At 48.1% G+C, this 26,763-nt stretch overlaps 1 protein-coding gene across 1 annotated transcript in view; it reads left to right on the plus strand.

Annotated features, from left to right (window-relative positions):
* Window positions 1-26,763, plus strand: part of LOC142290536 (TRAF family member-associated NF-kappa-B activator-like) — a 66,609-nt gene that overhangs the window by 21,534 nt on the left and 18,312 nt on the right. Inside the window, exons 2-4 of the mRNA XM_075334498.1 lie at window positions 14,176-14,297; window positions 15,415-15,897; window positions 22,502-22,551. Coding sequence (XP_075190613.1) covers window positions 14,186-14,297; window positions 15,415-15,897; window positions 22,502-22,551 — 645 coding nt within the window. The 5' untranslated portion in view covers window positions 14,176-14,185. The remainder of the gene's footprint in view (window positions 1-14,175; window positions 14,298-15,414; window positions 15,898-22,501; window positions 22,552-26,763) is intronic.

Here is a 26,763-nt window from a genome sequence, read left to right on the forward strand (position 1 = left end):
TGGATGATTTCTCAGCCGTATCATATTATAAAATCAATTATTCTAAGTCCCAAATTTTGGGTTATAACATAGACCCAGATTTAAAAGATTGTATTCAGAATGAATTTGCCTTCAAGTGGGAAACTGAAAAATTGCAGTATTTAGGGATATACATCACAAACCCAACCAAAAAAAATGTATGTATGAACATTACCCCATTATTAAACAACATCCAAAATTAATTGAGAAATTTAAAGATGACTGAAGTTTCATGGATGGGAAAGGTCATATATAAATCTATTATTTTGCCGAAAATTCTATACCTATTCCGATGTTTAACAACAATTCCTAAGACCTGGATCCAGAAACTACAATCTCAGTTATCACTATTCATCTGGCAAAATAAGAAACTTAGAATTTCCCAAAAAAATCTTATGTAAACATAAGGAGAATGGAGGCCTAGGTTTACCGAATATTTATGCTTATTATTTAACTAGTCTCATTAAATAGTCTAATTACAGAATTTAAAAATAGTTGGGTACATATAGAAAAACATTATAATCGAAACATTCCCAAATCAGATATCATTTTGGCCCAACTTTTAAACACACACAAAACATTAACTAAATTTCAAACAAGTAAAGCAGAATTATGGGCATGGAAATCCCTATTAAAAACATTGATGAAAGATAATGTACCTTTGGAGGATATTAACTGTTGCCCAATTGAAACAATACAAATTCTGACTCCCAAAATGAACATAATAAAATGGAAACAATACAACATAAACAATTTTCTCGACCTATTAGAAAATAACAAAATCTTGCCCTTCAAAAACATACAAAGTAAATTCAACATCCCAAATAAAGAGAAAAAAAATTGATACCGTATAGAAATTTTATTACAAACAAAAAAAACCTAGATTTCATCTTCCTAAACCCCTAATAAATTTATTGAATAATCCACTAAACCAAATTATTTGGAAAACCAGTAATATATATTCCTTGCTAAATGAAGATTATGAATTTGAGAAAAAGCTATACCTAAATAATTGGGAGAAAGATTTGCACAAGGAATTCCCTAAAAATACATGGAAACAAGCTCCAGAAACAACTTATGCAACTGCAACCTGTGCTTCTCTTCAGGAGACATATTATAAAGTGCATTCCAAATGGTACTATACCCCTCTAAAGTTGTGCAAATTTTCTGCTCAAAACTCACCACTATGTTGGAGAGGTTGCGGGAAAAATGGATCCTTTATCCACATTTTCTGGGGATGTCCTTTACTTAAACCCTTATGGAAGGAAGTCAGAGACCTCTTAACCCCTTCAGCCCCCAGTCTATTTTGACCTTACTGACCTCGCCATTTTGCACAATTCTGACCAGTGTCCCTTTATGAGGTTATAACTCTGGAACGCTTAAACGGATCCTGGCAATTCTGAGATTGTTTTTTGGTGACATATTGTATTTTATGAAAGTGGTAAATTTAAGCCGATATTTTTTGTGTTAATTTTTTTAAAATTTTGGAAATTTGGCGAAAATTTTGAAAATTGCGCAATTTTCAAAATTTTTAATTTTATGCCCATAAATCTGAGAGATAAGTCACACAAAATAGTAATAATAAATTACATTTCCCACATGTCTACTTTACATCAGCGCAATTTTCAAAACAATTTTTTTTTTCGTTAATAAGTTAGAAGGGTTCAAAGTTCATCAGCAATTTTTCATTTTTCCAACAAAATTTACCCAAACATTTTTTTTAGGGACTACATCACTTAGAGTGACTTTGAAAAGCCTATGCGACAGAAAATACCCAAAAGTGACCCCATTCTAAAAACTGCACCCCTCACACTGCTTAAAACCACATCCAAGAAGTTTATAAACCCTTTACATGCTTCACAGGAACCAAAGCAATGTGGAAGGAGAAAATGAAAAATTTAAATTTTTACACAAAAATGTTACTGTAGCTATAAAATTTAGCATTTTCCCAAGGGTATCAGGAAAAAATACACCATAAACTTTATTATGCAATTTCTCCTGAGTACACAGATACTTCATATGTGGTGGAAATCAAATGTTTGGGCGCACAGCAGGGCTCGGAAGGCAAGGAGCGCTTTTTGACTTTTCAAACGCAAAATTGTCTGGAATCGTTAGTGGATGCCATGTTGCGTTTGGAGACCCCCTGAGGTGCCTAAACAATGGAGCTCCCCCACAAGTGACCCCATTTTGGAAACTAGACCCCTCATGGAATTTATCTATATGTTTATTGAGCCCTTTGAACCCCTGGGGGATTCACAGAAGTTTATAACGTTGAGCCGTGAAAATAATTTTATTTTTTTTTATCACAAAATTGTTACTTCAGTCAGGTAGCTTTTTTTTCACAAGGGTATCAGATAAAATTACACCATAACATTTTTTGTGCAATTTCTTCTGTGTACACAGATACCTCATATGTGGTGGAAATCAAATGTTTGGGCGCACAGCAGGGCTCGGAAGGCAAGGAGCGCTTTTTGACTTTTGGAGCTAATTTTCCATTGAAAAACTCAAATGGTGCTCCTTCCCTTCCGAGCCCTGCTGTGCACCCAAACAGTAATTTATGACCACATATGAGGTATCTGTGTACTCAGGAGAAATTGCCCAACAAATTTTAGGATCCATTTTATCCTGTTGCCCATGTGAAAAAGAAAAAATTGAGGCTAAAAGAAAATATTTGTGAAAAAAAGTATTTTTTTCATTTTTACGGATCAATTTGTGAAGCACCTGGGGGTTCAAAGTGCTCACTTTGCATATAGATAAGTTCCTTGGGAGGTCTAGTTTCGATAATGGGTCACTTGTGGGAGAGCACCAATGTTTAGGCACACAGGGACTCTCCATACGCAACATGGTGTCCCCTAACAATTTGAATGGAAAATTAGCTCCAATTGTTAGCGGACACCATTTCGCGTAAGGAGAGTATGTAGTGTATGTCAGGTTGGTGTGGTGTAGTGTATGTCAGGTTGGTGTGTGTGGTATAGTGTACACCACACACACCATCCTGACACCATGACACCTGGCACCATGTCAGGATGGTGTGTGGTGTATTTTAGGTTGGTGTGTGTAATATAGTATACATCAGGTTGGTGTGTGTGGTGTTTACTACACCAGACACATCAACCTGAGGTAGACTACACCACACACCAACCTAACATACAGTATGTCAGGATGGTGTGTGGTGTAGTCTACCTCAGGTTGATGTGTCTGGTTTGGTAAACACCACACACACCAACCTGATGTATACTACACTACACACACCAACTTAACATACACTACGTCAGCTTGGTGTGTTTATGTGGTGTAGTGTACGTCAGGTTGGTGTGTGTGGTGTAGTGTACACCACACACACCATCCTGACATACACCATACACCATCCTGACGTAGTGTATGTTAGGTTGGTGTGTGGTGTAGTCTACGTCAGGTTGAGGTGTCTGGTGTAGTAAACACCACACACACCAACCTGATGTATACTACACTACACACACCAACCTGACATACACTACGTCAGGTTGGTGTGTGATTTATTGTACGTCAGGTTAGTGTGCGGTATAGTGTAGTGTACGTCAGGTTGACGTGTGGTGTAGTATATACCACACACAACCTGATGTACACTACAACACACACACGAACCTGACATAGTGTATGTCAGGTTGGTGTAGTGTAGGTCAGTTTGGTGTGTGGTGTAGTGTACGTCAGGTTGGTGTGGTGTAGTGTACGTCAAGTTGGTGTGGTGTAGTGTATGTCAGGTTGGTGTGGTGTAGTGTATGTCAGGTTGGTGTGTGTGGTTTAGTGTACATCAGGTTGATGTGTGTGTGGTGTTGTGTATGTTAGGCTGGTGTGGATGAGTTCTGTAGGGGAATGTCAGGATGTGTTTAGTCCAAGGACGTGTGATGAATTCTGAAGCATTCATTCAAACACAGTCCAGGTTTTTCAGGATACGTTTCACATTGGAAACGCGTCTCCTTTCTTATCTACTTTTTATAGCAGACCCGGCACCTTTTTCTTGATATTCCCTCACTGGGAAAATGTTGCCCTGGTACCATATGGGAAACGTGAGTTCTTGAGGTGCTGGGGCCTGCTCCTTCCTCATCTCCAAACATGAGGGCCTTTATCACCGCCTCCTGGAACTGAAGGAAGGTGTTGTTGGTCTGGCCTGCACATCGTGAGAGCATGTATGCGTTCTACAGTGCCATCTGTACGATATGCACGGCCAGCTTCTTGTACCACACCTTCGCCTTCCTCATGGCACCATAGGGCTGGAGGACTTTATCAGAAAGATCAACTCCCCCCATGTGCTTGTTGTACCCCAGGGCACAGTCCGGTTTGTAGACCTGTGCTGAGGAACCTCTAACGGTGGTGGCCGTGGTGCCGGGACCATGGATTGTTGTCAAGAAAAAGACGTCCCTTTTGTCTTTGAACTTGACCACAACCATGTTGCCGCTACATTGGGCTCGGCTCTCACCCTTAGGGAGAGGCTGCTCAACTAGCGACAAAGGGAGACCCCTCTGGTTTTTGCGCACAGTACCGCAATCGGCGGTAGTTCTGGCAGAGAGGGATTGAAAGAGTGGAATGCTTGTGTAAAAGTTATCAACGTACAGATGGTAACCTTTATCAAGCAGTGGGTGGATCAAATCCCACACTATTTTCCCACTCACCCCCAGAGTAGGTGAGCATTCTGGGGGCTGGATCCTGCTAGCCTTCCCTTGGTAAACTCTAAAGCTGTGAGTGTACCCTGAGGTACTCTCACACAGCTTATAGAGTTTTATCCCGTACCTGGCCCTTTTACTTGGCAGGTACTGACGGAATTGAAGCCTCCCTTTGAAGTGGATGAGGGATTCATCCACACAAATTTCCCTTTTGGGAATGTACACTTCAGCAAACTTGTTGCTGAAGTGCTCGATGACCGGTCAAATTTTGAACAGTCTATCAAAATTCGGATCATCGCGGGGAAGGCTGTCCGCATTGTCTCTAAAATGAAGAAACCTATGAACGGCCTCAAACCGTTTGTGGGTCATGACCATGCCAAATATTGGAGTTTGATATAAAATACCAGTACTCCAGTATTGGCGAATTTCTGGTTTCTTCACAATCCCCATGTGAAGGACCAGTCCCCAATATTTCATCATTTCTACTGAGTCAATGGGACTCCAAGTAGAATATGATGAATTTGGGTTTTCGGACAAAAATTGCTGGGCATACAGGTTAGTTTGCTCCACCATAAGACTGACAATTGACTCAGAGAAATAGACTTTGAAAAAGTGTATTTCTCTGAGGTTGGCAGTCTCGAACTGGATTCCTGATTGGGGAACGAAATCAGGAATCCGTGGAGCAAAATTTTCAGGGACAGGGGTCCAGATGGGGGCACTAGTGCTAGGTTGGGCATGACTAGCACTAGGTTGGGGGGTACTCACACTTGGCTGTGGTTCTTCTCCCACGGCCTCCGGCTCTTCTCCCACGGCCTCCGGCTCTTCTCCCACGGCCTCCGGCTCTTCTCCCACGGCCTCCGGACAATCTCTTGTCCTGCGACGTCTTCGTGGCGGCGAGTCTGGGTCACTGGAGGAGGAATAGAGAAAAGTGGGGTCCTCTCCCTCACTATCAGCTTCGGAGGCATATGCCTCCTCAGCTGAGTACGCCCTTTGTGACCGGAATGAGCGGGACATTTTGCGTGTGTGTGTGTGTGTGTGTAAAAAAAAAAACAAACAAACTAAACTTTATTAGTGTGCGTGTGTATGTGAAAGTGCTAGTGAAACTTTCTACGGCAGTCCGCGGGCTGTCAGGTGCACGGAGGGCAGGCCGCGGGCTGTCAGGCGCACGGAGGGCAGGCCGCGGGCTGTCAGGCGCAAGGAGGGCAGGCCGCGGGCTGTCAGGCGCATGGAGGGCAGGGTGTGGGATCGGATGGCAGAGGGAAGTGGAAGACAAATACTATACTGGATGGCGGCGCGGTGATCGGCGGTGGCGGGAGATCGCGGCGGCAGCAGCAGAAGGGGACCTCGCTCTTCGCCTTCCACGAACAGGATGAGGCTGAAGGAGGAGGGCACCCACTGGTCACACCGCCCCTCCACATCTGATTGGAGGGATAGCATCACATGGATGCTAGCTCCAATCAGATCGGGGGGAGGTGACACAGAGGTCATTCTGCTCCAGCCAATGGCTGATGATATTGCATCATCAGCCATGGCTGGATTGTAATATTTACCAAGTTTGATTGGTGAAATATTACAATCGTTCTGATTGAATGTGAAAGTGACACTTTCAACAGCCAATCAGAGCGATCATAGCCACGGGGGGGGGCAAAGCCATGCCCCCTGGGCTCAACTACAAGTCCTCATGTACCTGCAGCGCTGGTGACATTTCAGTGAACCCGGTCACCAGCGCTGCTGGAACGGAAACCCGCCATGACGCATACGGTGAGTCAAAGGTCGGGAAGGCACAAGGTTTCATGACGCATATGGTGCGTCAAGGGTCGGGAAGGGGTTAAAGCAATTAACTACAAAATATACATTTTCTTAGTTACTAAGAATTTATTAGCAGCCAACTGGAGAGAAGAAACAATACCATCTATTTCAGAAATATTGCGTTAAAAGAAAAAAAACTATCAAAGATATAAAATAAGATGGTCTCTTTGGTCCCAGATGTACATGCCAAAACTTGTTTTGACTTAATTCCTTGACATTCTCTAAATAATATAAATGTAATATGTTATTTCCGAATTGCAGTTTTAGGTTATGTGCGCACTTTGCGTTTTTTCTTGCGTTTCCACAGCGTTTTTAACTGCAGCGTTTTAATGCCAAAATGCATGCGTTTTGATTTTCAAGCAAAGTCTATGGGAAATAAGGATTTCTTGTGCACACAATGCTGTTAAAAACGCAGCGTTTTAGTTGCAGAAAATTTGTCAAAAACTCAGCGTTTAAAGAAGCAGCATGTCAAATGTTTTTGCCATTTTGGCAGCATTTTGCTAACATTGAAGTCAATGAGAAGTTGCAAAATGCAATCGACTTAAAAAATATTGCGTTTAACATGCTTTTTTGATCAATTAAATGCATGCGTTTTTGACAAAATATTAATGGCATGATATGTCTCTTTACACACACACATAGTCCGACAATTAAATTATGAAAATCAATAAATAAATGTAATTTTATGCATAATTATTATCACAAAGTTATCATTTTGATAAAATAAGCCATTTTTTGTTCGATATTAAACTTAATATTTATTATCATTTTTTTCCTCTTTTTTTTATAGTGTTTGCATGTTTAAACTTTATTTAGCATTGTATTTATAGTCAAAACGCATTTGATTTTAAGCAGTGAAAAAGCATGTAAAACGCGGTTAAAACGCGGTAAAAGCGCAAGTGTATTTATAGCATTTTTGTGGTCAAAACCAAATTTGACAAAGACAATTTCTGCCAGAGGATGCGTTTAGAACTGCAACAACCTCGACGCAAAGTGTGCACACAGCCTTACTTAAACATCTGTAATGCTTGTGTGTCAGGTGATGACTGATCTAAATTCTTATTTCAGAACAAATATGTATAAAAAGAGAGATTTGGAACAGAGCTTCAAATAATGAGAATATCTGATATAATCTATTCTATGAGGAACAACTTACTTATGTACTGTACATAAATAACTGAGACGCCAGACCAGCTAGAAGTAGAAAAAAAATGCTAAACACCAGTTATTGGAGTAATTGGCATTCAGGCTTTAAAGGGATTGTCTACAGTTCTTTAACTGCTAAAATTGCATAGTGTTTCCAAAGTGAGAGTCCTATCAATCACCTCCAATAGCCGTGGGAAGAGCCAGCCAGAGACAATCTGGACTAGTCACATCTTCAGTTCAGGTTAGAGATGAGCGAGTACCTATTTGTACTCCCTATACTCATATTGAGTACTGTCTAATACTTGCATATTCATTCCGAATTGCGTGTGCAATGCAAGTAAATGGGCAAAAACTCGCAAAGCCATAAGTAACCCGAATGTCGTACTATTTGCTACCCGCACGAATAGTGCGGCATTTGGGTTACTAATTTCTTTGCAAGTTTTACCCCATTAACTTACATTGCACAGGCTATTCGGAATGAATACACGAGTATTAGACAGTACTCATTATGAAACAGGAAAGAACAGTACTGTACAACGACTCAGTTGCAAAAACACTTCAATTTTATTTATATAAGAAAAGGTTTTTTTCATACAAATAGCAAAAAAGCGATAAAAAGTAGAGACAGATGGTTTATGCCACCAGGTGGCGCTCTCACCACAACATACGGCAGGTAGAAGTACATATACAAAGGTAATATGAACATGTACACAGCCTAGGGCTCACCTATAAAAAAGTGGCCCATAATAGGGTACTTTACAGAGGTAAAGATACAAAAAGACGCTGATCCAAGATACCAAAGAATCAATGTGCCTAAATGGCTAAGAATATATCCCTTGATCAGCAGTTATACTATTACCGTACCTGGAGATGTGGTGGGAACATCTCCAGGTACGGTAATAGTATAACTGCTGATCAAGGGATATATTCTTAGCCATTTAGGCACATTGATTCTTTGGTATCTTGGATCAGCGTCTTTTTGTATCTTTACCTCTGTAAAGTACCCTATTATGGGCCACTTTTTTATAGGTGAGCCCTAGGCTGTGTACATGTTCATATTACCTTTGTATATGTACTTCTACCTGCCGTATGTTGTGGTGAGAGCGCCACCTGGTGGCATAAACCATCTGTCTCTACTTTTTATCGCTTTTTTGCTATTTGTATGGAAAAAAACCTTTTCTTATATAAATAAAATTGAAGTGTTTTTGCAACTGAGTCGTTGTACAGTACTGTTCTTTCCTGTTTAATTATTTATCTGTATATGGCTCGATCCATATTTAAAAGATGGCACGGGATTGGTCATGTCTTTTGGTATTCTGTACTTATAGTACTCATTATGAGTATAGCGAGTACAAATAGGTACTCGCTCATCTATACACTCACATAGATAAAGGGATTTTTAGAAAAAGTATTTAGAAAGATCTTTTACCGTATGCTAATGAGTGCGGGGACTAGTCCCTTGGGCGTTTTTTCCCTTAGGTAGTCGGCCCACATAGCATGGTAGCACACCCCTGTGGGTGTACTAACATACTAATGAATACGCAGCAACGCCTCACATACCTCACTGTTCATGGCGGCCAGCGGAGGATGGATGCGCACTGGGCATGATCCGGAGTCATCAGCGCTTTCGTCATACCTCACTGAAGCTGGGAAGCTTACACTCGGCATCAGTTTAGTGCAAATGATCGGATGCCTCGGGTACTCCGGATCATGTGCACTGTTAGTACGCCCACAGGGGGGTGCTAGCATGCTATGTGGGCCGACTAACTAAAGGGAGAAACCCCCTTGGGACTAGTCCCCGCGCTCATTAGCATAAGATAAAAGATCTTCTGAAATACTATTTATAAAGATCTCTTTATGTATGCTACTAGATACAGGGACCATTACACCCATTTATCAGACCTCAAAATGAATGCAGAGTTCAGGTCAGTCTTTTCTCTTAATTCAGACCAGAAAAAAAACAGACTAAAAAGAGTTAAACGGTTACTCCCATCTCCATCTTCTATCCCAATATATAGTATGTGTAATAATAATATTACCCAATACCACCTATTAGAAATGTAGTTCTCTTAATTAGCTATGTACCCAGGGCTGTATTTTGCCTTCGTGCTGCCCTAGGCACTTTAAGTGGTCGCGCCCCTTAGTGACAACGTAAAACTGAGTTTTCGCACACGACCTCTTTTTAAGGCAGATCTACTCTGTAAAACACTTGAAAAAGTATAAATGAGAAATGAAGGGCACTAACCCCCCCCCAATGGGGATCACCACAGGCACATCAAAACATAGCATGAGTATAAAATATTCCCACCATCCCCACTTATATACTGTGACTGTCACACTGCCCCTAATAAACTACACACTGCCCTCCCTTATAAATTATACCCACCACACCTTCCTCAATTATGAAATATGATCTGTACTGTCCTCACATCATGCTGATCCCTCCTCACAATGTCCCATGCATGCTTCCCCCTCCTCACAGTGTCCCATGCATGCTGCTCCATCCTCACAGTGTCCCATGCATGCTGCTCCATCCTCACAAAGTCCCATGCTTGCTGCCCCCTCCTCACAATGTCCCATGCATGCTGCTCCATCCTCACAGTGTCCCATGCATGCTGCTCCATCCTCACAGTGTCCCATGCATGCTGCTCTATCCTCACAGTGTCCCATGCATGCTGCCCCCTCCTCACAGTGTCCCATGCATGCTGCTCCATCCTCACAGTGTCCCATGCATGCTGCTCCATCCTCACAAAGTCCCATGCTTGCTGCCCCCTCCTCACAATGTCCCATGCATGCTGCTCCATCCTCACAGTGTCCCATGCATGCTGCTCCATCCTCACAGTGTCCCATGCATGCTGCTCTATCCTCACAGTGTCCCATGCATGCTGCCCCCTCCTCACAGTGTCCCATGCATGCTGCTCCATCCTCACAGTGTCCCATGCATGCTGCTCCATCCTCACAGTGTCCCATGCATGCTGCCCCCTCCTCACAGTGTCCCATGCATGCTGCTCCATCCTCACAGTGTCCCATGCATGCTGATCCCTCCTCACAATGTCCAATGCATGCTGATCCCTCCTCACAGGGTCCCATGCATGCTGCCCCCTCCTCACAGTGTCCCATGCATGCTGCTCCCTCCTCAGTGTCCCATGCATGCTGCTCCCTCCTCACAGTGTCCCATGCATGCTGCTCCCTCCTCACAGGGTCCCATGCATGCTGCCCCCTCCTCACAGTGTCCCATGCATGCTGCTCCCTCCTCACAGTGTCCCATGCATGCTGATCCCTCCTCACAATGTTCCATGCATGCTGCCCCCTCCTCACAATGTCCCATGCATGCTGCCCCCTCCTCACAATGTCCCATGCATGCCCCCTCCTCACAGTGTCCCATGCATGCTGCTCCCTCCTCACAGTGTCCCATGCATACTGCCCCCTCCTCACAGGGTCACATGCATGCTGCCCCCTCCTCACAGGGTCACATGCATGCTGCCCCCTCCTCACAGTGTCCCATGCATGCTGCCCCTCCTCACAGTGTCCCATGCATGTTGCCCCCTCCTCACAGTGTCCCATGCATGCTGCCCCTCCTCACAGTGTCACATGCATGCTGCCCCTCCTCACAGTGTCACATGCATGCTGCCCCTCCTCACAATGTCCCATGCATGCTGCCCCCTCCTCACAGTGTCCCATGCATGCTGCCCCTCTCCATGAGCTCCTAATGCTGCCTTACTCTTTTCCATAATGACACCTCCATGCTGCCCCATTCATCATACTAAGACCACCACACTAGCGCTTATGCTGAGACACCCCTCCACACACACACACACACACACACTACCCCACTCTTGATATTGACTCCCCTACATTGCTCCACTCCATACTGAGCCCACACATGCTGCCCCTTCTCCATAATGAGCTCCCAATGCTGCCCCCCTCTTATTCTGAGTCCTTACACTCCACCCATCGATTTTGTCATTGCTCTATCCCTCAACCCTTGTCCTCTGTCTCTAGCATTGGCCCCTCTCTCCCATTCCCCCAGCAGCAGCCTCTCTCCCCCGCCTTCAGCAGCAGCCTCTCCCCCAGCATCAGCCTCTCCCCCCCCAGCCTCCCCCAGCATCAGCCTCTCTCTCCCCCCAGCATCAGCCTCTCTCTCCCCCAGCCTCCCCCAGCCTCAGCCTCTCTCCCCCCCAGCCTCAGCCTCTCTCTCCCCCCAGCCTCCCCCCCAGCCTCAGCCTCTCTCCCCCCCAGCCTCAGCCTCTCTCTCCCCCCAGCCTCCCCCCCAGCCTCAGCCTCTCTCCCCCCCAGCCTCAGCCTCTCTCTCCCCCCAGCCTCCCCCCCCAGCCTCAGCCTCTCTCTCCCCCCAGCCTCCCCCCCAGCCTCAGCCTCTCTCTCCCCCCAGCCTCCCCTCCCAGCCTCAGCCTCTCTCTCCCCCCAGCCTCCCCCCCAGCCTCAGCCTCTCTCTCCCCCCAGCCTCCCCCTCTCTCTCCCCCCAGCCTCCCCCCCAGCCTCAGCCTCTCTCTCCCCCCAGCCTCAGCCTCTCTCTCTCTCTTCCCAGCCTCCCCCCCAGCCTCAGCTTCTCTCTCTTCCCAGCCTCCCCCCAGCCTCTCTCTTTTCTCAGCCTCCCCCCAGCCTCTCTCTTTTCCCAGCCTCCCCCCAGCCAAAAAGAGGCATCGCAACGATCATCAACTAACCTGTAAGGTGCCCATACATTCTAGGCTCTGCCTTACGCATACCTGCTCCGGTGCCTGCTGCCCTGCTCTGCTGATTATCCTCTTCTGGCTGGCTCCAGCTCCAGTCGCGTCCTCCTCCACGGCGTGTGTCGTCTGCAGCATTGGACTCTGCAGCACGGGGCAGTGAGCTGATTGGCGCGCCCGCGCGCCTCTGACCCGGAAGTGCAGGCGCTGGAACTTCCAGGGTTAATCAGCTCACTATGCCTGGCGCCCTCCGTGTATTTAAAGAGACAGAAGTGCGCCTTTCCCCCCCTCTCACACCCCCCCCCCCAAGAACACAGCGAAGTGTAACGGAGGGAGGGGCGGGGGGCGGGGATGTAAAAAAAAAAAAAAAAATTATATATTTTTTTTTTGCTGCCAGAAAGTGCCGCCCCCCCGCAACGTGCCGCCCTAGGCACGGGACCACAGGTGCTTAGTGGCAAATACGGCCCTGTATGTACCTTACCTCATGTGAAGGGCAATGCAGTAGTTTAGGTATCCATGGTTTCAACCTCCACTAACTAACTAACCAACTGTGACTATGAATGATCGTAACCATGGATACCTAAACTATTGCAATAACCTGCACATGAGCTAAGCCACATAGCTAATCAAAAGAACTATACTACATTTGTCACATTGTACTAGTGGGGGCACTGATGAACAATGGAAAATCTGTTTCTAGATTAAGTTAGCAACTACCCACTAGAGGGTGCAAAAATAATAGAATAGTCAGCAGGCCGAGTCAGTACCAGGATGCCAAGTCAAAGCCAGGGGAGAAGCAAATTCTGGTCAGGTGCTAGCTAGAGGTCAAGAACCAGGAAGTAACGCCAATGTAAGAAGGGAGAAGCAGAGCCGAATTCAGGTACAACAATGCAGAGTCAGAGGTCGGGAGATCAGAGCTACAAATAGGGACAGGAGAGCCATGTGACAGGATCGGGAAATCAGGAGGAGGTGAGAAGACAGACGGTACAGGTAGATGCAGGAACAGGAGAGACAAGGGACGGGACTGGGAAGTCAGGAAGAGAAGGGCAGACAAATGGTACAGGGAGGGCTCAGGTCTGAACGGTAGCTAGGAGGTAGGATGAATCATGGAACACTCACGGGTGCCAGACTTATGTGCTGCAGAGCAGGAACTATTACTGCCGATGTTCCAGTAACAGCAGCACAAAGATATAGCGGCCTGACCACCGAGACGAGGCAGGTAGGAACAAGCCCCTCCCATGACTTGTAACCCGGGGGAGAGATACATGCAATGGATCAGCGGTGCCTGAGCCTGGCACAGATCATGACAGTTTCTAATTGGAAGTATTTGCTAATTTTATTATTATTACACCTACAATATATTGGAATAGAATCCTAGAGATGGGAATAACTCTTTAAGTTAAACATTAGACTAGAGCCTTTTACTAACATACTGCTCCATAATCTTATTAATCTCTTGTCATCACATAATTATGAAAGTGTGACAACCATTTAGTATTTTTGCTATGATATGCCAAAAGGTGCTGCAAAACCACAACATTTAACAGTGTACAGGGCTTGGCCATATACCAATATTTTACATTGATAAAGACCCCTGTGTGGTGGTGAACCCAGGCCACGTGCCCCACGAGCCCTCTTTATAATAAAGAGCATTGTATCTGCCAAGTGGAAGTTTTTGCCCAATAGTAATTGTAAATCATTATATTGTTATTAATAGTAATTGTGGAAAGACGAAATGAAGAAAACTGCTCCTATGAGACTTTAAGAATATTTTTTATTACATTTACTGTTACAAAACATTGCCCACTGAAAGTTCACCATTAAGATGCAATTCTCCAAACAGTATTTGGTTACAAGTTGTTTTTCCTTCTTTTTAGGTAATATAAGATGGAAGATGCTTTTTTAGAATTGTACCAAGAATTTAAAAATTTGCAAATTATTTGCTTAAAACAGGCTGAACTTCTCCAAAAGCTGCTATCGAAAAAAGGTCACACTAATGGTAAGACAAAAATCTTCAAGAGATTAGTAGAAAAAGGAACACAAACAATCCAGAACTAATAAGCATACTGATAAATGCAAGCGGATAAGTGATTAATTGGTATAAATGTTATTATAGAAAAAAAATCCCCTCAACTCTACAAACGCTTAATGTATCACTAGAAAATTATGCATACAGAAAAAAATATTGTGTATTCTAACACATTAAACATAAAAAGCATTGAAGAACATTAGTTGGTCATTGGCCAATGAGAAAACAAAACAATAGCAAAAATATAATATTTTACATGTAGTAAATAACTAAATATAAAGATTTACACTTTAGTGTTTGAACAGCTAAGAGGTGAAATAGTCACCAACTATGCAAAAATGTAATCATGCAAAGTATGTGCCGGAACAAGTGGCGTAAATGCTAAATATAGGGTGACTGCTGTGAATATCTAAATCAGCGGTGAGGAAAGGGTGCTCTCCATAGAACCACATTCACACTTTCAATCAGCTAGTACGGAACATCAATGCAGGCACTTTAAATGCATAAATAACAATGGAGAAGCCAATTTAAATGTACAACAGTTGAAATAAGTATTGAACACATCACCAATTTTCTAAGTAAATATATTACTAAAGCTGCTATTAACATGAATTTGTTACCAGATGTCGGTAACAACCCATCCAATCCACACAGGCAAAGAAGTAATAATTTTTTTGCCTTTGCTCCAATCCCGTGGCGCCATCTTGTGCCTGTATCTGCTGATGTCAGAAGTTGCATCACAAGATCTCAATACAACTCCTTGATAGCCAGAACGAGGCCAGAACGAGACTCTCATAGAGTTGTATTGATTTGTGACACTGGAGCTGCCGGCAGATCACAAATCACAGGAGACTGACTGGTGAAACAGATGAAGATGCTGGAAGGTGAGTATGAAACAAAGGGCAAAGGACTTAGATTTAAAGCACCACTCCAGCGGTGCAATAAAAGAAAATACTGGAGTGGTGCTTTAAAAAGGTTTAAACCCACAATCATAGCAGTATCACCACAATAGTGTTATGTTTGGTGCTTACACTATGTACCGTCCTATCAACCTTTGCCAATGGTAACATCATGTTTTATATTGCAGAAATTCCTGTTTCCAAACCAATCCAGTGCACTGACACAGGCAGTGACGCTCGCTCTGAAAGTCCGTTCTTCAGGCTGGAAGTTAAAGAAGACCAATGTGCAGAAGCCTCCAAGAATAATGCCGATAGTGTGCTTGTGCCTTTAGATCCAAAAGACCCTTCCAGTCTGCCATTGGCCTTAGATGTACGGTTTCCACCATGTGAGGACCAATACAGTTTCCTGGCCAATGTGGCTGATAAAGAAGATGCGGCTGTTTGTTTGCCAGGTCCACATATCACCTTGGATAAAAAAGGAGTAAACTCTAACTATGCTTTGTTTATCCAAAATTACACTCCTAAATTTTTGGCTATAGACAATGTGGGGGGAAAAGTAGCCCCTGCAAAATTGTATTTTGACTTTTTGACTAGAGATCATAATTTAAGTTTATCAAACATATATGAAGAAGATTTAAGTTTCCTGCATTCAAATGACATATCGCTGGAAGCTTGACCAGCTGAGGGAGGATTCTCCGGTCATGATGTCTGTGTAACCAAACCCCCTTATCCTCTAAAATTAAACACACGGACTGCATGCGACTTGGTTCAAATGGCCACAGCAGCCTTTTTTATTGCCTATTGTTTTACAGACTAGTACCTTAGGGACGCCGTCCAACGGGCGACCCAAAACAACCACATAACGGTAACAATAGACAATAACATTTACAATACCCCCCGGGGTAGGCCCAGTCCACTACTACTACTCCCCCTGTCCCCGGCCGCAACACACCGACCCAGAGACGAGGTGCCAATCACCCACGGATTGACCCCCACACTTTGGCAGAACCCCGTGCCTGCCACATCCCGGAAACCGAGAGCCACCATACCAAGACAATGACTCCCGGTCCAGCCACCAATCACTTCCAAACCTCTGGACCAGACCTACCCCCACCGCTACTGTGACAAAAGGTATCCCAACTACCCAAAAACATCTCCCACATGACAACACAAAGGGAGGGTGGGCGGGGATCGTTCGGCGTCCGGAAACAGAAGAGGAGGTAACTCCTTCCTCTCCCAGCTAACCCTTTCCCTGCTCCTCCTCTTCCTCCCCGGCTAAAACCATCCCCCAAAGCCATATTAGGCATATACCACTGTCCCTATTAACCCATCACTCCCTACCTCCCCCTTGGTCATGTCGCCCCTCCCCCCAAGTGGGTCCCCGTGGCTTTCTTGACCAGCTGAGGGAGGATTCTCCGGTCATGATGTCTGTGTAACCAAACCCCCTTATCCTCTAAAATTAAACACACGGACTGCATGCGACTTGGTTCAAATGGCCACAGCAGCCTTTTTTATTGCCTATTGTTTTACAGACTAGTACCTTAGGGACGCCGTCCAACGGGCGACCCAAAACAACCACATAACGGTAACAATAGACAATAACATTTACAATACCCCCCGGGGTAGGCCCAGTCCACTACTACTACTCCCCCTGTCCCCGGCCGCAACACACCGACCCAGAGACGAGGTGCCAATCACCCACGGATTGACCCCCACACTTTGGCAGAACCCCGTGCCTGCCACATCCCGGAAACCGAGAGCCACCATACCAAGACAATGACTCCCGGTCCAGCCACCAATCACTTCCAAACCTCTGGACCAGACCTACCCCCACCGCCACAGGACAGACCACGTGACACCTTACGTGGCCTGGACCCGCCACACACCAAAAGCACGCTCCACACCATCCTGCAGACCCAACGCCCATAAATCCAGACCGACCTCGTTGAGGTGCACACCATCACCCCTCCGAAATCGCCAATCAGCCGGCTCCAAATCCCTGTGCCGTACCACAATCCCACCATTCCTGGTCACAAACCTAGCCACTACCCTATTCACCTGGGCCCTGGCCTTATTAACCTTCTCCACCGACCGAGCCCCTCTCCATGCCAACCTGGTCACTATGTCAGACCATACGACCAGCAAACCAGGATACCGCTTCCACAACTGCAGTAAATCAATCTTTATGTCTCGGATCAAATCCCGCGACGCCCTGGCACCAAGATCATTACCCCCCACATGCAATACCAGCACATCCGGGGGCCGCTCAACTTTACAATGGAAACGAAATTCCGGGACCACCCTGCCCCACTCCATGCCCCGAACTCCGATCCATCGAACAGTCGCCTGCGCACGATCCAAACCCAGCTGTCGACCATTCGGGCGGACCTCCGCCCGACGGGCACCCCAAAATACGAAGGAGTGCCCCAAGATCCAGATCAGGCACTTCCCTATAACAAATAAAACAAAACGAAAATATCAAAACCAATAACAGCACAACCACCAACACATCAAAAAACACCCCTTTCCTCAACCTTCCGCACGTAACCAAAGTCCCATGATGCTACAACAACTGCGGTCTCACATACCGCCGAAAACAAGAAGATTCCCATCTACCAATACGCTTTACCACCTCATCTCCAAGCCCCCAACGGGCTGCCTCCGTTGCTGCACCAATTCGGAATGAATGCGACCCGAATTCCTCCGGGCGCTCCCCCGCGTTACGTAGACTTAGCCGCAGCACCGCCACAAACTGAAACCTCGACAAAAACGACCCATTCAAATGCCGCAACAACGGGCCAGGTAAGCCTCCCCTCACGGCCATAAATCTCTCGACTAAACGCACAGGGCACAATTCCTCTCCTGGAACCGCATATAACACCACCAATCTACCACGGCCCAGCTGATCCATTTTGACCGGCGAATCCGGCACTCCACCTGACTACTGCTCACTTGCACGTCCTCAAACATCAAACCACCACCCGTCACCCTGGACGGGCTCACCAGCTCGCCTATCCGGAACGCCCCATAAAAAGCGAGACCGAAAGCCGTTGTAAATAGAACCGTCTCGTACACAGACTCACAAATGCCGCTCAGGCCACCCACCATCCGTCTCAACAAACCAAACGATACAGGGCGCCTCTTGTCCCTCTCCCGTACGCCACGGCGAAAGCCCCGCAAAGCCTGACGAACCCCGAAAATCCTGTGAAACATCACGCTCCCCTCTCATTTTTAACCAAAATGCCACTGCCGACACCCGATGTGCCACAGCCGATGCCGATCGCCCGGCTGAAAAATCCGTACTCACCAATGACAACAAAGCCACCAAGTAATCCACGCTTTCCCCACCAAACATCAGACGCAACAACTCCTCCCATTCAGCCCACACCTTAGCATACCGGCACCAAGTCACCTCGGTCACCGAGTTCCGAATCAAGTCTGAGATCACCGCCTCACCAGATGCCACAAATCCTCGGGGCACTCCACTCCAACTTCGTCCGCCCACGGCAACAGCGCCCGAAACCTGCTGAACTGAAAACGAGACAAAGCATCAGCCACCTCGTTGTCCACACCCGGAACGTGCCTTGCCACTACCTGCACATTCAACTGCAGACATCTCAACACTAAATGCCGCAAATACACCACCACCGGCTCCGACTTAGCAGACAAGTTGTTAATCGCGTGCACCACCGCCTGGTTATCACAATGAAAACACACTTTCCTTCCGGCAAAGTGCGACCCCCATAGCTCCACTGCCACTACAATGGGGAATAGCTCTAACAGAGCCAAATTCCTAACCAAGCCGCTCTCCCGCCACGCCTGTGGCCACTGCCCGACACACCAATGACCTCTGAAGACAGCCCCAAACCCGGCCGACCCCGCCGCATCCGTAAACAGCTGCAACGCCCCGTTAGACGCCACCCTCTCCATCACCAGCGTCCGGCCGTTGAAATGCTGCAAAAATTGATCCCATACTTCCAAATCGTCCCTGATCGCCTTTGTGATCCGCACAAAATGCGCCGGCAACCGTACCCCGGCCGTCGCCGTCGCCAAACGCCTCGCAAACACTCTCCCCATTGGCACAATTCTGCAAGCAAAATTCAATTTTCCAAGCAAAGACTGCACCGCCTTAAGCCGCACCTTCTTCGCCGCTTTTACCCCTGACACTGCGGACCTCAAATCACGGACCTTCTCCGCCGGCAACCTGCATTCCATAGCAATGGTGTCAATTTCAATTCCCAGAAAACACATCACCGGCGCCGGGCCTTCCGTCTTATCCGCGCCAAAGGAATCCCGAAACTGGCCGCAACTTTTTGCAACGCAAATAGCAAACCCGCACAAACCATCGAACCCGCCGGCCCGACACACAGGAAATCATCCAAGTAATGAATGATGGACGTAAGCCCGGACACGTCCCGAACCACCCACTCAACAAACGAACTAAATGCCTCAAAGTACGAACACGAAATGGAACAGCCCATTGGCAAACAACGATCAACATAATAACTGCCATCCCACCAGCAAACCAACAAATGCTGACTATCTGGATGAACCGGTAACAACCGAAACGCTGCTTCCACATCCGCCTTTGCCATCAATGCACCCCGCCCCGCCGCCCTAACCAGGTCCAACGCCTTATCGAACGACACATAATATACCGCCGACAACTCCGGCGCAATGCCATCATTCACCGATAACCCTTCCGGGTAAGACAAATGATGAATCAGCCGAAATTTATTCCGCTCCTTCTTTGGTACCACCCCCAACGGTGACACCACCAAATTCCCGCACGGCGGGGCGACATAAGGGCCGCCCATCCTGCCCAAAGCCACCTCCCTTTCCAGCTTCTCATCCACCACTTCCGGGTGATCCCGAGCGGAACGCAAATTACGATACGGCGGAACCGATGCATTAACAACCGACGGAATATGAAAACCATCCGAAAAACCAGAACTTAACAACGCCGCCGCCTCCTTGTCCGGATACCTATTTAAAAACGGAACCATCACTTCTACCTTCACCGGCGTCGTCCCTCTTACCAGCCCCATCACCAGCCTTTCCTTTTCCTTTTTTAAAACATTTGGACAAGCTATGTCCCCCCCCACATCCGGAGCATTCATGCTTAAAACGGCACGCCGCTCCAAACCTGCACTGCCCTTCATTGTACTGCCAACACAAACCTTTCTTGAAACTTGCCGGGGACCCGGCCCCCCCCGAACCCCCGGCGCCCCCCCGAAAGGGCTGAGCCGGTGCCGACATCAATCGCATCCATAAGGAAATATCCTTATGGTCCCAACGCATATCTGGCCGCAATGCCTTCCGCTGCCTAAATTGCTCGTCGTAGCGCAGCCACGCCAGTCCGCCATAAACTCGATAAGCCTCCCCTATCGCATCCATGTAGCCGAACAAAGCCGAACAATGCTCCGGCTCCTTCTCCCCGACCACGCTCGCCAAAATCGCAAATGCCTGTAGCCAGTTGGCAAAAGTCCGAGGAATAAGCCTATAACGGCGCTTTTCCTCCTCGTCCTTCTCCTTTTTGGAATCACTCGGCTTAACCCTATCCAAATTAAATTTCTCCAGGGGAAGCAGAGAAAATATCTCCACATATTCCCCTTTCCAAATTTTTTCCCGCACCTCCTTCTTTAAATGGGCCCCCAGCGGGCCCTCAAAACAAACATAAACTTCGCTTTTAGCCCTATCATCTAAGCGCACCACCTCATCCTCCTTCTCCTTTTCCTTCTCCTTTTCCTTCTCCTTTTCCTTCTCCTTTCCCCCCCCCGTCTCACTCCCCCCTTCGCCCCCCCCTCTACTCGCACCCGCTCCGTCACCCCCCGTCGCCGCCGAGGCCCCTAAACCGGCTGCACCCACCCACGCCGCCACCGGCGCCTGGGCCCCCTCCCCCCCCCGCTCCCGAAGCCGCCGCCAGCCCCTGCAACAGCCCCAACAATTGACTCCACACTGCGAAACCAGCGGGCGCTGCCGTAGCCGCAGCCGCCCCCCCCCCGAAGCCCCCCGCCAGCGCAGCCCCTGCCGCCTCCGCGGCCGTCTCACCCGACCGCCGCTCGGCGTCTCCCGAGACCGCCGCCTCGCTGTCCTCCGTCTGTCGTCCATCCGACTCCTCCGAACCGAAAGCCTCTTCCCCCTCCTCGCCGCTGGCCTCATCTTCCATCCGACATCCGGGGGGCGCCGCCGCAGCACCCCCCCCACCACGGCCGCCAGACAGGGCCGCCGCGTGGGCAGAGTCATCCCCGCTCCATCTCTTGCCCCGGGGTGACAACCCAGGAGACCGTCCTGTCCCCCGCGCCGGCACCCCGGGCCTCGACCTCTTGCGCCCGCCCCCCTGCCGACTGCAAGGGGCCTCTGGGCGCGGACGACCAGACGCCCGGCTCCGGATCTCAGCCGTCGTCGCCTCTGGCCCACCTGGGCTATTGCAGGCCTCCATCCGCCGAGTCCTCCCGCTCCCACGGGAGACTGCCACATCCGGGGGCTGCACAGCGGTACTGAGTGACCCGGCGGTTGCCGCAGGGCTCCCGCCGTCACTCCTTCTCTCAGCCGCACCGGGGTCAGGCACCGCAGACCCCCCCCCGGCGCCGGACCTACCGCCACGTGCAGCCCCGCGGTCCCCCCGCCGACTGCAGGGGGATCTGCTGGCCTCTCTCCTGCGCCGAGCGCGCTCCCGGCCTGGAGCCGCTGCAGTCTCAGTAACTCCAGCCCGGAGGCCGGGACCGGAAGCAGGCCCCGTGCTGGCCACTCCCACCTCCCGACCGCCGCGGCTGGAACGAAGATTCCTCCCGCCGGCCTCTGCAGCAGCCAGACGCTGCTGCTGCGCTGCACTCTGCGGAGGGTCCCTGGAGGGGCTCTTACATCTCCTCCTCGCCCCCCCCGCGCCCGGGGAATACCTGCGGGGGGGCCGCGACTGGCGCCCGCCGCTGCTGGGGGGACGAGGGGCAAGCGCCGACGGGTTAACCCCGGCAGCCCTGATGTGGGTCTGCACTGCCAGGGGCCCGTGCGCTGCGACCGCTGCCTGAATCAGACGCTGGAGCTCCTGAAGATCTGCCATGGAGGTGCACGTGCAGATCGTTCGGCGTCCGGAAACAGAAGAGGAGGTAACTCCTTCCTCTCCCAGCTAACCCTTTCCCTGCTCCTCCTCTTCCTCCCCGGCTAAAACCATCCCCCAAAGCCATATTAGGCATATACCACTGTCCCTATTAACCCATCACTCCCTACCTCCCCCTTGGTCATGTCGCCCCTCCCCCCAAGTGGGTCCGTGGCTTTCTTTCTTGGAGCAGCATAAGACTCATAATGGAGTGCGGGGACCGGCCCAGGTAGGGAAATTATTTTCTACCATAAAGTGATAGGTCTTTGTCTGCTTTTAAGGGAATTGTCTGGGACTATTTTCTGTTTTACTAATGACCCCTAGAACTAACAGTCAAGTAGTTGCTAATTTCCTGCCTGTCACTGACTGCTTGTGCCAGTGATTTTGCTGCTTCACCTCAACAGAGCAGCTCTTCCTCTTCCTCATACAATCCTTTTGGGTGCATGGAATTTACATTGAGCTTAGTAATGGTGGTTTTTTGATTTGTATTATCTTCACATCTACATTGTCTGTATTTGTAGTGTTCCAGGAATTCTATACATTGTGCTAGTTGATGTAACATCATCTGAATATATTTTATGTATTTCTGTGGCATAATCATACACCTAAACCCCTAAAATACTATGCTATTGCAAAAAAAAAAATATAGGAAAACTATATAGCAATACAAACATGAGCCATTTATTGTAGAAGAATATCATGTGCATAAACATCAGTAACCCTGTTTGATTTATGAGATAGGGAAGGAATTATTGTTGGTTTGTACCTTTAGGGGTCCCCGGGGGAAGGGTGCTGGTAAGTTCTGCTTTTCTGATCTCCACCTGTATTGAGATACTTTGTACATTAGGGGTAGAGATGAGCGAACCGGTCCCGGTTCGGCTCGAGGTCGGTTCGCCGAACGGAGGTCCCGTTTGAGTTCGGCTCGTCGAACGTTCGACGAACCGAACTCGAACTGCATAGGAAACAATGGCAGGCAATCACAAACACATAAAAACACCTAGAAAACACCCTCAAAGGTGTCCAAAAGGTGACAAACAACTCACAACACAACACAAACACATGGGAAAGTGACAAGGACATATACTCATGCGAAAACAAAACAGCTGAACAAGGAAAAAGAGGAGGACACACAGATAGAGGCATGGCACGCCCTTCTAAAATCATGTAAAACACCGCAAGGTGACTCCAAGCGTAGTCTCCCTTTTTTTCCAAAAATTGGGCCCCACACACACCCACCCCTTCAGTGGCAGCAGTTGTGCGCCAGTTGTACAATTCACAGCTAGATTTGCATCAAGAACATTCAAAAATACGCCATTCTTATCCGTCCCCAGGATGACACCGGGGTAGGTAGCAAAGTCTTTCCTGATCCCAGCTCTGTTCATCTTGGCTTCTTTTAAAAACACAGCAAGCAAGGGTTACTCCAGGCGGAGTCTCCCTTTTTTCCAAAAATTGGGCCACACAGACACCCCATCAGTGGCAGCACTTGTGCCCTAGTTGCAAACATGATGTTTTGATTTGCATCAAGCACATTCAAAAATACGGCCTAATTAACCGTCCCCAGGATGACACCAGGGTAGGTAGCAAAGTCTTTCCTGATCCCAGCTCTGTTCATCTTGGCTTCTTTTAAAAACACAGCAAGCAAGGGTTACTCCAAGCGGAGTCTCCCTTTTTTCCAAAAATTGGGCCCCACACACACCCACCTCTTCAGTGGCAGCAGTTGTGCCCCAGTTGTACAATTCACAGCTAGATTTGCATCAAGCACATTCAAAAATACGCCATTCTTATCCGTCCCCAGGATGACACCGGGGTAGGTAGCAAAGTCTTTCCTGATCCCAGCTCTGTTCATCTTGGCTTCTTTTAAAAACACAGCAAGCAAGGGTTACTCCAAGCGGAGTCTCCCTTTTTTCCAAAAATTTGGCCACACAGACACCCCATCAGTGGCAGCACTTGTGCCCTAGTTGTACACTTCACAGCTAGATTTGCATCAAGCACATTCCAAATCCACAAGCATTTACTCTCCCCAGGATGACACAGGGGTAGTAAATTCCTTCTGGATCCATGACTTGTTCATTTTGATGAACGTCAGTCTGTCCACATTGTCACTGGACAGACGCGTGCGCTTATCTGTCAGCACACACCCAGCAGCACTGAAGACACATTCAGAGACAACGCTGGCAGCTGGACACGACAAAATCTCCAAGGCGTAACTGGATAGCTCTGGCCATTTTTATAGATTTGAAGCCCAAAAAGAGCAAGGCTCCATTTGCAAAGTCATGGCATCGATGTTCATTTGGAGATACTCCTGTATCATCCTCTCCAGCCGTTGACTATGTGTCAGACTTGTTGTCTCTGGTGGCCTTGCAAAGGAGGGTCTAAAAAAATTATGAAAAGATTCCATAAAATTGCTGTTACCAGCACCAGATACGGTCCTACTGGTACGGGTAGACTGTTGAAGATGACGAGACCGTCCCATGTTTGTCAAGTTACAACTGGGAGATTCACTCCCTGTACCTGCACGGTTGTTTGGTGGAAAAGCCGATCTAAGATCGAGTAACAGCTTCTGCTGATACTCCTGCATACGTGCGTCCCTTTCTATGGCTGGAATTATGTCACAAAATTTGGACTTGTACCGGGGATCTAATAGTGTGGCAAGCCAGTAGTCATCATCACTTCTAATTTTGACAATACGAGGGTCATGTTGGAGGTAGTGCAACAAGAAGGCACTCATGAGTCTTGCGCAGCCATGCGGACCAAGTCCACGCTGTGTTTGTGGCATAGAGGTGCTAACCGTTCTTTCTTCCTCTGACATCTCCCCCCAACCTCTTTCAACTGAAATTTGACCAAGGTCTCCCTCATCCGCTGAGTCTTCCATGTCCATGGACAGTTCGTCCTCCATTTCTTCATGTTCTCCTGCACCTTCCTCAACATTTCGCCTGCTACCATGCGCCCTTGTTGATCCCTGTCCCCCATGGTCCCATGCCTGCCGCGTTGGTGATGATGAACGTCTGGACCTTGGTGATGTTGTTGTGTCTTGCGCATATGAATCCTCCTGTAGTTCCTCCCCTTCCTGTTGTCTCACCCCCTGACTCCGAATAGTGTTTAGCGTGTGCTCCAGCATGTAAATGACTGGAATTGTCATGCTGATAATGGCATTGTCAGCGCTAAACATATTCGTCGCCATGTCGAAACTGTGCAGAAGGGTGCATAGGTCCTTGATCTGAGACCACTCCATCAGGGTGATCTGCCCCACCTCTGCATCTCATTGGCCCAGGCTATACGTCATGACGTATTGCACCAGGGCTCGGCGGTGCTGCCACAGTCGCTGTAACATGTGGAGAGTCGAATTCCAGCGTGTCGGCACATCGCATTTCAGGCGATGAACTGGCAGGCCGAAAGACTTCTGGAGCGATGCAAGTCGCTCAGCTGCGGCGGTTGAACGGCGGAAGTGAGCAGACAGTTTTCGTGCCCTGGTCAGAAGGCCATCTAGGCCGGGATAGTGTGTTAAAAATTGCTGGACAACAAGGTTCAACACGTGAGCCATACAAGGCACGTGTGTCACCTTGCCCAGGCGAAGGGCTGCACCCAGGTTTGCAGCATTGTCGCACACGGCCTTACCAGGCTGCAGGTTGAGTGGAGACAACCATTTATTAAACTCAGTCTCCAGAGCTGCCCACAACTCAGCCGCTGTGTGACTCCTATTTCCAAGACATGCCAAGCTAAAGACCGCCTAATGCCGTTGCGCTCTGCTGCCAGCATAGTAATGAGGGGTGCGTGATTCCTTCTGCGCAGTGCGAACGCTGGTGGCCTGACCAGGCAGGCTTGGGCTGAGGTGGAGGAGGCAGAAGCAGTGGCGGAACTTGGACAGACAGAGGATTGACACACAAGTCGTGGGGACGACCCTTCACCATCTATCACCAGTTACCCAGTGCCCAGTCAGCGACATGTAACGTCCCTGTCCATGCTTACTGGTCCAAGTATCGGTGGTGAAATGCACCCGTTGACACACAGAGTTTCTCAAGGAAGCGGTGATGTTGTGTGCGACATGCTGGTGTAGCTCGGGCACACCTTTCTTAGAGAAGTAGTGGCGACTGGGCATCTGATACTGGGGCACAGCGACAGACATAAGGTCTCTAAAATCCTGTGTGTCCACCAGGCAGAAAGGCAGCATTTCGGTAGCCAAGAGCTTACAGAGGGATAGAGTCAATCTCTTAGCTTTGTCATGGGTCGCAGGAAATGGCCTTTTATTTGTCCACATCTGAGGGACAGAGATCTGGCTGCTGTGTGTAGACAGTGTTGAAGAGTGTGTCCCTGGAAAAATCCAGCTTTGTGAGGAAAGTGCAGGCGTAGACATGATGTCACCTTCATCCAACGTTGGTGCTATCGATGTCTGAGAGAGCTGTACACACGTACTTGTTTCCCCTTCCAAACCAACTGACGACCT

The sequence above is a fragment of the Anomaloglossus baeobatrachus genome, chromosome 2 (genome assembly GCF_048569485.1).
Source record: "Anomaloglossus baeobatrachus isolate aAnoBae1 chromosome 2, aAnoBae1.hap1, whole genome shotgun sequence".
Classification (NCBI taxonomy): Eukaryota; Metazoa; Chordata; class Amphibia; order Anura; family Aromobatidae; genus Anomaloglossus; species Anomaloglossus baeobatrachus.